The following is a 12650-nucleotide window of genomic DNA, read 5'->3' as shown; positions in this document are numbered from 1 at the left end:
ATAATAAACGTACAGCAAAAAATCAAAAATAAATGACTAATGAGTATGTATTCATAAATTTGATGATCAAATAAAACATTTCATATGAACTAAAACTTTCGTACCAACGTCAAAAAATAACACATTTGATTGTACGTTATATAAATTAATATATCGCAATTTTTACTGTATATATTCTACATTCTACAATGAGATGCGATTTTGGTTATAGTAGCATATATAGCTAAACAAAACATTATGCGTATATACAAACACAGGGTAGACGAACAGTACGTTTCAGTCAGGCACTTTGGAGAAACTAAAAAAAAAAATAAAACAGAAAATATTGCGTTTTTTTCGAACTTCGTTTGCCGTCACCCGATTGGTTGAAATCACACCACGTGACACCCTTGTGCAAATTTGTGAGAATTAAAAATGGCCACCTCGCCAATCGAAAAATAAGGGAACGTATCACCCGAAAAGTTAAAAGAGTAAAAACTAAAATTTAAAACTCGAGCGAGACAAAATAAATTAGATAAAAAATTGTGGCTGGAAAAAAGTTAGAAGTTAAAACTTAACAAAGATCAAACAAAGCGGCAAAAAGAACGCGATTAATAAAATAATAAAATACACGTACACAAAAGTATTTACAGTTAATAAAAAGTATGCAATTATCTGTACAACTCAATTATTTAAATCAGAAAAAAACGTACATAGGTATAGCTGGATATGTAGAGTAGGATAAGCAAAAAATACAGAATTTAAATACGTAATAACGCTAAGATTCAAAAAAAGTACGTAGCATATATAGTACAGCAAAATTGCACATATATACCCTATAGAAAAAAAACAAATGGCTTATATTAACATAAGTTGGGACGAGTACAATAAATTTGATCACCACTACGATTTGGCAATATAAAGCGTATCGTTAGGTAGCAGCAAAGAGAGAAACAAAACAAGTTAAATAACAGAAGATTTGATTAAATAAACTTAAAAACTTTTAGCGTCGTCGCGAAGCGTTTAAATATTAACTAGTCAGAATTTATCAAAGCAAATGTTCATGGTTTGCTTAAAATTTATAGTAACAATAACTCCACGTATCGATTTCCCATTGGCTTACGGTTATTTTCAACCACAGCTCTATGTGCGTCTTCCAGAGTGGCAAAAGTAACTAAAGCCTCGCCCGTTGGTCGTAGTTTGTCGTTGTACAAAAGCTTTATCGAATTTGCACTTATCTGAAAACACAAAATGATGGTTAAACAATCCATACTTATATTAGACAAGTAGTTGTTACGAAGTTTAGAATTACTGTGCCATTTTTACTGTTAGTACCACAAAATATCATTAATTTTCTACTATTTTGTTTAAATTTTGCTTACCGTATATCCCTTAAAGAATGCAAGAATATCGTTAACACCCGCGTTGTATGGCATTCCCTGCATTCGAACTTGAATCCCGGCAGAGTTAACCGTTATACACGGAATTCGGTCTCCGGTTGGCGCCCCTGGGGTTGATGGGGGCAACGTAGCAATCTGGGGCGTTGTTGCCGGCGACGTGGGTGAAATAGGGGGCGTTGGGAGGTACTGGGTGTACGGAATATAAGCGGGCTAAAAAGCAAAAAATGGGTTAATTTTTAGGGTAAATATTGTAAAGCAATAATTTCATACAACTACATAAATGGTCTTTTGACATTAACATATAAGTTTACTTTTTCCTTAAGTAGTTCTTTAATATAATTTAATTTGACGGTTGAAGTCAAATTACCTGGGGATACAACGCTGCTCTGGGTGATGCTAACAACGTTTGTGGGTGGATAAAATCTAGTGCCTGGTGATGAATAGCAGGCTGGGGTTGGGGCTGCATCAATAAAGTCCCATGCGGGGTTTGGATCAGTAGGGGAGAGGTAGGATGAGCTGGGGGCGCTGGCGCAGGGGGCATTGGCTCTTGGGTAATGATAGCTAAAAGGGGGTAACATAAATGTAAATTTATCTTAACATATTTTCAAAATAATTTCGTAAAAATGTTAAAATTCTTACCCATTCCTGGTGGTGGCATCATTCCGTTTCTATTTAAAGTCCCACCCATTAAAACCATGTTCATTTCGTCCCCCGAACATTGAAATACTTCCACATATCGTTCGCCCATGTGTTTTTTATGACAGCCTCCTTTGCTTACATCGAGGCCTGCTTGAGAGGCCTTTTCCGCTGAGGAGAGTTGAATAAATGCGTCACCCGATGGCCGGCCCTGAATAAATTTTTAAATTTAGATACAAACAACATATGTACGCAAAAACTTATAGCTTTAAAAACAGCAAAAAAGGTAGACTCGCGAAATATCTAAATATCGAACTTCTGACATGCATTGTAACATTTAAATATATACACCAAATCATATTACGATTTGTTATAAAAACACACCAATCCTTTTTGTCAATGTTTCACCTCCCATCAAAAATGTAAAAGTGTTTACCGCGGCCCAAAAAAGTTTAGGTTAAAGTTCCTACCTGCTGATTAAGCACCATGTGAATGCCTTGCGGTAGAATATAAACCGAAAAATCACCAAGAAAACTAACAATGTCCTCAACTGAAGCAGAATAGGGCATTCCTCTTAATCTAGAAATGTCATTTAAAAAAGAAATCAAAAAAACAATCTCCAGTAATGTCACCGTGTTAAAAATTAGGTAAAAGACCCCATGATACAAAGCATAATAATTCAATTTTGTTTAATGTTGAATCTAAAGGAAATTTATTTCAAAAATGTCCGTTGCATTAAGCATTAGGTGACAATCCAATAAATCAATGTGAATAAAAATAAATAACTGCACCCCATGCGCGAATATAATTAAAGTAATGTTAGTAAATGTCCCGAAATTAAATATATAAAAACACAAGACTTTCTCAGAATAGTTAAATAAGCTTATAATTTACATTAGCCTAAGTTTTAATATGGTCGCTATTTCCAACTTATGTTTGTATACTTTTAACTAAACACACACAAATACGTAAATATATAATATATAAGTACACATTTTTATGCATATCGTTAACTTAGCTTCATAATAAATAAAGTCCTTCAAGTTACTCAAACTTACCGAACACAATTTCGAATGGTCCCCGGTGAGACTGGGGCTTGTGGGTAAGGAGACGTGTACTGGGGGCTGGGCAATGCATGTGGGGCTCCGGGGATAAAAGTAAAGGGCATTGAGGGCATCATTGGAATAAGTGGGGTAGTCATGTGGCGGCTTAGAACCTAAAAAAAAAATTTATTTAATAAAAAATTGTTTAAAATTAAAAAAAAAAATTGCTTGAAAATTTGAAAAAAACAGCAAAACCTACTGAGTACGAGTACATTGCACAAGTTACCTTCAAAATAAGTTACATTTTAGTAATTTGAAAAGAGTCAAAATTTATTGTAAAACGTTTCAACGATCTTAACATTTGTTCTAAAACAACGTACAAGCTTTGCACAATAATCTGGCCCGCGGCAAGATTACATTACTATCATACCAAAACATAATAACAATGATTATATAAATCAAATCTAATTAATAAACGCGAAATGTTCCACAGACAATGAACATTAAACAACAAAAAAAAAGTTATGAATAACCGCTTTGGTTTGTTTATTTATTACATTGAATGCCAAAAACTATGTTATATTAATCGGGCACAAAAAAAATCGGGCACAAAATTCGGGCACAAATGTATATGATCCCAAAATATTTGTAGCTAATTTTTTTTTCATTAAAGAAGTTGTAAAAATAAAATCTAATATGCCTTCTTATGTAATTAGATTTCAGACACAGTTAAAACTTGTATGCTAATTGGCATTAAAAGTCTAACTTCATGACTAATTATCCCAAATCGTGTCATATAAAGAGTTTATTTGTCTTTCATTTTTGCGAAGTAATTTTGATAGGTTAACCGCACTTTACGTCAATGTGGAGGCAGATAACTGGTTAATACCGCTTTAAACCGGTCATTTAAGTTAGATAAATCAAGTTCAGAACCTACGTCGTGTCGTTGAGAACATAATTTAAAATATCTTTTAATTAAACATGCCTAATTAAAGCATAAGCCAATTATAGAGGTAGGTATATTACAGAGATCGTTTAGAGACATTTTAATTGTGCCATTATACCTTTATTACAAGTACAAGTGTAAACACAAATGAATAAATAAACTAGGCACAATTACGTTCAGTGATACTATCTAATTTGGGTACCTACGTTGTAGGCTTATTATCGACGATAACACGCAATTGTGCATTAATATTACATGACCAGTACATGTAGATGGGACGACGTGAACCAATTACTAAAAAATGGACTTTTAAATTTTCAATTCACAAGAACAGTATATTAAGCTTAACCGAATTCACAAATAATTTACTTTCAAAGAAATGTCAACTCATATAGCCTAAGGATGCAGAAACAAGAATTTTTAAGCTTTAGAAATTCTTATTGCTGTGACATCGTGTTAACTCTTTCAATAGTTCAATTTTTTTTTTTTTATTAACCAACAATTTTTTATATTATTAATTTAATTAATTAACAAAAAATTTTCGAACAAAATTGCTTTTTTAATATATTTTATATAAAATTTAAAACTACTTACTTTTTAATCGAAATATAAAGTAAACTTCAAATCTTCACACCGTTGTTAGTAAAATAGTAGGCAAGCTGTCTTAATTAAATTAAACACACAAACACCAAAAGCACCTGATCACCTAATATTAAATAATCACCTAAAACTGACATACACCAAGATGTATTAGAAATGTGGTAAAACCGGTCGCCCCTACGCCTATAAGCACCCCTGCCTTTTTCCCTAATCTAAATCGTCATTCGAACGGTTATGATTGCCGTAATTGTTTCTCGATCGTGAAATTTTTCGTAATCACTGTGTGTTCAATGCCCACTGCTTGTACAAAGCGTCGACTCGGAGCCTAAGGGCTAACTAACGTCGCTCTTGAGCTGGCGATGGTTCGAAATTCGCGAAAGTAATTGCTGCGCAGAAAGTTGATTTGCACCTGAGGCAATATTATCACGAGCCGTACAAGTTCAACACAAAGACGCTCAATTAACTAAACAAAACAACATCTTTATTTACTAAGAACCACTACAACAACCATAAACTTCAAAAGTGATAACATGCATTGTCTTATAAACAATCATATGATAAGAGGCTATAAAGAACAAACACTATAACAATGCCCAATAATAATTCCCATTGTCCTAATAATTGTAACAAATACGATCGCTTAGGCTAACTATTTTTAATGTTGCAAACACAGAATTAAATTTTAAAAATTTTTTTAAAGAAGTTATTTGACTTCCGTTGATATTCGCAATGTTGTGATAGCAAAGCACGAACTGTTAGAATAAATCTTAATTTAAAGAGCAGTTTAAATACCATATTATTGAAATAAAATATAATTTCTCTGAAAACAATATTTAATTGACAAATAAACAAAAAACATTAATGCGAAAAAGAACTCGTTGTACTGTTTTTTTTCGGTATTTCAATGAAATATAAATCTGTTTTCAAAACCGCTTAATTCAGTGTAAATATCGCGTTTGATTAGTCCACATATCAGATAACCTACTAAGTAGGTATTAGACATTAAAAATAAATTATTCCTGGCAGTTTTTAAAGAAATTAAATATAGATTTTCTGATAATTAATATCACTGAGATAAATAAACGCCATTTTTAGATCCCAATAAAATTTTTAGTATAATATTTTAATTTAATCAAATCATGTTTTTTGGAAAATAAATGCAAACCTTAGGCAGAAGTGGAAAATACAACCTTAGGCAGAAGTAAGCACAAGCAATATCATGACTTTTAACGTAAAAACTTTCCCAATTATAAAAATTTAGATATGTGAATTTTTGTCGTGATTAAATAAATATTAAATTCCTACTAAAATTAGATCTAACCGTATAACGTTTCTTGAGGAAATAAAAATACGGGTATACATATAAAATCGAAATAAATAAAAATGGTTTAAACAATAGTGAAGTTTTTTTTTATCAATATTTTAACAAAAAGTTTGGCCAACATTTTTACCTGTTGCACTTCCGCTGCTGTGCTTTTAAATATTTCGATGTATCTTTTTCCCAGGGTTTGTTTGTGTTTTGCCAACGCCTCAGTGGCAGTCTAAATATAACATTAATTGAACTATATTTAAAATTTGCAATTATTGTTGTATAATTTTTTTTAACTAAGGTTCTTTTGGTAGTTACTTTTGTCAAGTTATAGTACCAAATATATATATATATCTGGTTGTAATATATGTCTTTCATTAGGTTTTTAACTTGGAGTAGCATTTACAGTATATGGTCTCCTTTAAAATTTATACACTTTAACCCGATTATTATGAAACATTTTGTGATAGATTATAGTTATTTTATATCTTAGATATTTAACGCATATTGCTCTATGTAACTCCTTAATTCAACAGTAATCATTTGTTGAAGGACCGTAAACCATACAAACGGTCCTTTTTTTTAAATTTTAAATTTTCCTTTTTTTTTAATTTTAAATTTTATATTTTAAATTTTTCTTACTTTTTCGTCGGAGAATAAAACAAACGCGTCACCGGTCGATCTTCCGTCTGCGTATTTCACAAATAATATTCCCTCTTTACCGTTTGCTATAGTAATATCGTTTCCAAAAAATTCGATCTAAAACACATATAAAAACATTTGATCAACTATTCTATAAGAGACACAAAATAACCAAAATTGAATTTCAAAATTGAATCTACAACATATATTTCCTTTCAAATGGTATTTAGATTGCGATCACATTTGATTTAAGTTAACGGGCGTTGTTTTTTTAAACATAATTTTAAATTACCTTTGGTTGTTATAATATCAATATTTATACCAATTTATAACGCGTTAAAATTGTTAGTAATAAAAGTTTAAAATTTTTAGTCTCGCATTAATATTTACTCACGATATCTTGTGTTGTTGCCGTGAATGGAAGTCCGCGCATGCGCACAATTATTTTCCCCTCACGTGACAAAAATTGAATTGCTTCACAAGATGATCCTAATTAAAAATAATAAAAAAATTTTAAAAAATTAAAAGTTTTTTTAATTAAATTGGTCTGTTATTTTCTGTTATACTTTAGGATAACTTATAAGTATTAAAAAGGTGACGTCACGTAACATGACGTCACTTTAAAACCGATTTAAAGCGCGGATGCATTGCTTTGTTATTTCCTACACAATCACAATCGACCCCGCTTTAAATAAAAAATCGGGGTGACGTCATCAAAATTTATATACACGAATTCGACCAACCTGCTGCGACCTGTAGAAAGTCATCTCCGGTAGCTCGATAAACCTGAACAACATAAAGAAATGTGTTAGGGTGTTACCCGTTAGGTTATTACCCATTTAAGTTTTTTTTGTTAATTCTCAAAAAGACCTAATCAATATTGAAAAACTGTATTTATGCATAGTGGTTCAAAATATTGACATTTTATATATTTCAAGAATTTTTAATTCTACATTACTGCATATGTTACAGTAAGATTTAAGGATATATTGCTAGATTTTATAATATATTTAAACAACCTGGCATGAAACTTTTGTAATATCAACCTAGATATAAAGTTGACTTACGACTTACACCACTAATTATTACTTTATTATCTCACGATAGCGGAAAACTATGTTGTTTTAACGTACCAAATACCCAATATAACTTACAATTATTTTCTCACTAAGTAAAGATTACAAAATTTATAATCTCATTACTTATGATCATTCTGTTTCCTGTTTTAGTGCGTATTTCAGCCCACTATGCCAAATATGTTTTAAATAAAGAGTGACAACATATTATATCACCATGTTTACAGATCGTTGTACATTTCTTAACTTAAAAAACTATGTTTAAATTTTTAAAAAAATCGAGTTTGTTAGTATAGTAGTCTTAAAATAAAATGTATGCGCATTTTTGGCATATTGTTCATCCATTTTTAAACTTGAAAAATAACTTAGGGCACTCAAAACAAAAAAGCTTTTAAAATTAAAAATCTCTCACAATTATACAGAATATTAAAACAAACACATTGACATACCTTTCATTCTCTTTAATTGTTTACCAACAGTTTAGACGGATATTAACAACGCAAAAGTATCCTACACCTTACGCAATGCAACTACACTACTACGCGCTTGCAAAGTCTAAAAACTATATGCACCGCCTTATGGTGCAACTTTACAATTGCATGAATGTTGGACAGATAGTCGAAATATTATCTCATGATCTGCGCCGGTTTCGCGGAAATATAGTAATGCATAAGTATCGGTACTATTGTGTGAACAAAATTCTGTACTAACTCTATAGGAAATTTAAAAAACGATTCATATTTCCGAAGCTCTGGTAATCTCAGAGACAGATTGTGTGCATCTACAGTTGTTTGAATTCTTAATCCAATACTTAATCAGTCAAGATTGTTTGTTAATAGTGATGTGTAAATTATAAAATTAACGCTGCGTTTAAAAGGATTAAGTTGCACTTGAATTCCCTTTTTTGAGGGCTAATTTTTGTATTTTTAACAATTACTCAAAAGTATTTGTCATTTGTTTAATATTGAAACCAGACGCGACAACTTTCGCCAAAAAAATAATGTCAATTAAAAGTCAACTAACCTATACAAGCACGAATTGATTTATCAAATACCTTAAAACGAAAAAAATAATGAAATATAACCCTAACGCATCACGCACGCAAATACCGTGTCACGTAGAATCACATACTTACAATATTAAACTGCCCAAAGCTTTCAAAACTTGTTACATTGAATATATTACATTATATATACGCGACTTTTCATAAGGGTAATTATGATTAAGATTTTGTGACAAAACAGCCAATACATGCTTCCATTGCTCGCATGATTTAGTACGTAACTGATTGTGTTTTAACCATTATCTTTGCAAAACGTGAGGATTTTTTTACAAGTTGTGTAAATGTAAAACGAATTGAATATACAAATATTTAAATTAGATAGGATTTGACACGATATCACTAAGCGCTTACAATTTGCATGTCTTTAACTTAATTTATATAAAAAAATTAACAAATAGAAAATATTTAACAAACTTAATACAAGTTTTAAAATTTAAATATTTAAAACAAGTTAAATAAACCGACGGTTTATTTTTAACAGGAAATATTATGTTGTTTACCGCTTTGAGTACACATATTTAAAAAATAAAATTGTCCCAAAATTTAACAACTACAAATTATTACAATTAAAGCCTGACCGGTAATTAGGGCCATAATATACTACAATAATCTAAAAAATATTTACTCGTTCTACTATAGAACTCTTATAAGAATCAAAAACCTGTCAAAACTAAAATTTTCCCACGCTCGCACGCCAACTAACGGCCGACAAAATTATCGATTACCCGAAACCACTCACCTCAATATACCGGTTGCCCATATGATGTTTATGCCTAAGCAAAGCCAAGTCTCTTTGCTCGATATTTTCAAATCGAACTAGAGCCTCTCCGTTGCGACGACCTTGTGGGTTAAGAACCAAAGCTGCCCCACTCCTTTACGGGGAATACCCATTTACCCCGAAACGTTAAAAAATGGCCAAAAGTTACCAAAAATTGCCCAAAAGTTGTTTTTAAATATTGGAGCCATTTTTTTTGTTTAAAATTACATCCAAAATTGGCCGAAAGTGTTAATAAATTAAACGTTTTTATATAAATTTATGATTTATATATACACCGATTCCCAGCAACGATAATGGTCGACCAAAAAGCAGTTTGGTCGAAAATCAATCAGAATTGCACCAACCAACACCAAAAATCCGCACGGTGGAAGGAGAGATCCATCACCAGCCAATCACCAACCAACAAAAAATATTAAAAAAGGAACTTCGGTTAGTTTGGGGTTCAAGAAAACTTAACAAACATATATGGCAATAAACATCGATTTTGAAGATATTTCACCGTGATATAAAGAAACACAATAAAACTTGTGAACAAAGAACACCTTAATTTCTAATTTAAAGTAGATGCCCACCTTGGTATATTGAGGCCCTTGAAGAATTTTGCAACGTCATGGTCCGAGGCTTGCCATGGCAACCCACGTGCTCTTACCACTGTTTCGTCATTAACCAATTCTGACGTCATGCTTGAAAAAATTGAAAAAAAAAATTACCCAAACCAATCTACAAGCTATAGTTTTAAATTTTCTTAACTTTAAAATATGACCCCATTTAATGACGTCACTGGGTCAAACTTACCATGGACCTGTTTCCATGGTTTCTACAATTCTTTCCGGGGTAAGAAACGAGTGTCCTAAAATCAAATATTTAAAATTTTATTAAAACAAAAATCAAAAACTGTTTCATATTCACATACTTAGCATAAGGGTTAAAAAGGGGATGTGTTTAAAGGGCATTTAACTTACCGTATTGCTCTGAGATAATAACTTGTATAACCGAGCTCATTCTTCTCACGTGATCAACTCCAAACGTCCCCAACTCTTCGACGCTAACGTTTAGATCTGTTAACATATTGTATAGGAAAACAAACATAGATTTACATTTTTTTGATTTGAAACCAATTTAAAGGTAAATTTATTTCATTAAACGCGCTAATTGCCAAAAGATTGGCTTTTAAATATATTTAGAAATTCTTTGTCTTAAAAATAGAAAGACTTATTGACTTAGGCGGGGTAAAAATAATGTTCCCGATAACTAATCGCATGGTAAATAGACTGGCGATTGTTACACGTCTGTGACGTAGCTGGTTGTGTGAATAGTGACGTCATGTACACAACAATCGAAGTGTGCCAGGCTGTTGTGGTCGCACATGGTTTCAAAATTGCGTTTTTTTACAAAATTTATTATAATGTTTAAAAATAAAGTTTAAAATATATTTACTACCAACTATTAAAAGAAATGTTTAGTTTAGTTATATTGTATTTGGTTTGGTTTTAAATGTCCGTATTTTTATTTTTAAAATTGTCTCTATGAGATACTTAACACATGTGTATGATAAACGCATGGCAGTTAAACCAACAATGTATAGTTGCAGCTGTGACTAAATAAACAACATGGTATCATCATAACTGATACTTGTGCTCCACTTCAGTGCGGAAAATGCGGATCTAAACAATGTTTCTTTTTAGTTGTGTTACACAACGTGTCACTTGTTTGTTTTTGTTCGAAAAGTCGTATGAAATCTATTAAATAAACATACTATAAGTTGTTTTAATGATTTTTTATAATCACCCTTTGCAAAACATTTGATTAAAACTTTGTGGAAATATTTATTATGGATTTTACATATCTTATATTTTTTTATTATTCTAAACTTTAGTTTCTGTGAATAGCAACGATCCTAAGTAATATTTATTAATTATTAAATAAACTTAATTTATATTTCAAGGATACAATTGAGCATTTCCGGTACGGAGACGGTGGAAAGAGATTGGAAAAATTCTCCGTACGAAATCTCCATTTGATCACTTCCAACATTCGGACAACACTTTTTGAACTCTTTGCGAAGATCAAAAAAACTAAAATATCAAGGTAAAGACTATCATTGGTTTAGATTACGTCAGATTTTAACTTTATAAAAAATGTACTATTTGATGCGAAATTGTACATGCTAAACTAATGTTCATGTGCATTCTTTTTCTAAGTAATTTTTGGTATTTCCTTGTATCATTTGTTAATCATATGGTGCAAAATAATTACCTGTAGCAAAATTTTGGGACATTGGTTTGGCATCGAACCGAGGCAGGTAACAAAACTTGTCTTAGATGACACTGGCCGTCTGTGCATAAAGTAAAACTACATGTTCGGCCCAAGTCGTTTAACTCGTTTCGAAGAGTTTGCTCAAACTAAGTAAAAACATAACGTTAAGTTAGTGATATAGCGCTTACAAATACTTGTATTTAATCTTGTCGGATATATTTTGTTTAAAGTAACTTGGTCAATTTTAGTCCTAATTTTTACATGAGCAAGTAGTTAAGTTGGTTTACCTGTTGCATGGCATCTTCAAACACAGGAGCAGTTCTTAAACATTCGTCAGTGATTTGAGTGTCGTTTGTCCATTCGTTATTAACTATACAGTTGTCAGATGGCCTTACGTAAATATAATGGATATCACCAGTCTTTAAAAAGATGCATATTGTAAAAAAAGGTTTGGTTAGTCTTAATGAATAAGCATTGCTAAGTAATAGTTTTCATTTATGCAAAATTAGGCGACATTTTTATATAAAAAAAAATTAATAAATAGTTTTCTGAAAAACTTTAACGCCTACCCGATTTTGATTGAGGTCTATCAGCTGCCAGACCAGGATAACTATATCGCTTTCGTCACTGCCTAAAAGTTCAGGTGCATTATTTCCTGTTGTTCCACAATGCAAAAGTACGAGGATATCGCAGTAGTGAGAAGAATTGGTTATTTTGGATAACATATTTACAAACCAGGTTGCTTATTTAAGAGTATTGCCCTAAATATCAAGAACTTGTTTGAAATTATATAAGATTTAGATTATGGGGTTAACAAAATATCTTTGTAGTAACTTAAACTTTAAAGAGCTGAACTTTTAAAAACTATAGAAAAGCATGGCTATACTACAACACCTTATATTCTTATGCTTTTTAAATAATG

At 31.3% G+C, this 12650-nt stretch overlaps 1 protein-coding gene across 1 annotated transcript; it reads right to left on the bottom strand.

Moving 5' to 3' along the window:
* On the bottom strand, window positions 1-10489 carry LOC145759805 (epithelial splicing regulatory protein 2-like). Its single transcript, XM_082573657.1, has 14 exons — window positions 10435-10489; window positions 10268-10322; window positions 10045-10155; window positions 9434-9566; window positions 7299-7341; window positions 6950-7044; window positions 6556-6672; window positions 6056-6145; window positions 3074-3231; window positions 2486-2594; window positions 2019-2226; window positions 1747-1940; window positions 1362-1589; window positions 1-1217 (listed from the first exon to the last, which is right to left on the bottom strand). The coding sequence occupies exons 1-14, from the start codon at window positions 10472-10474 to the stop codon at window positions 1059-1061; spliced, it is 1740 nt and encodes a 579-aa protein (XP_082429783.1). The 5' UTR covers window positions 10475-10489; the 3' UTR covers window positions 1-1058.
* Between the last annotated feature and the right edge of the window lie 2161 nt (window positions 10490-12650).

Source organism: Corella eumyota, chromosome 7 (assembly GCF_963082875.1).
Source record: "Corella eumyota chromosome 7, kaCorEumy4.1, whole genome shotgun sequence".
NCBI lineage: Eukaryota > Metazoa > Chordata > Ascidiacea > Phlebobranchia > Corellidae > Corella > Corella eumyota.
The sequence above is the reverse complement of the archived record's forward strand: the minus strand, read 5'-3'. Positions and strand labels throughout refer to the sequence as shown.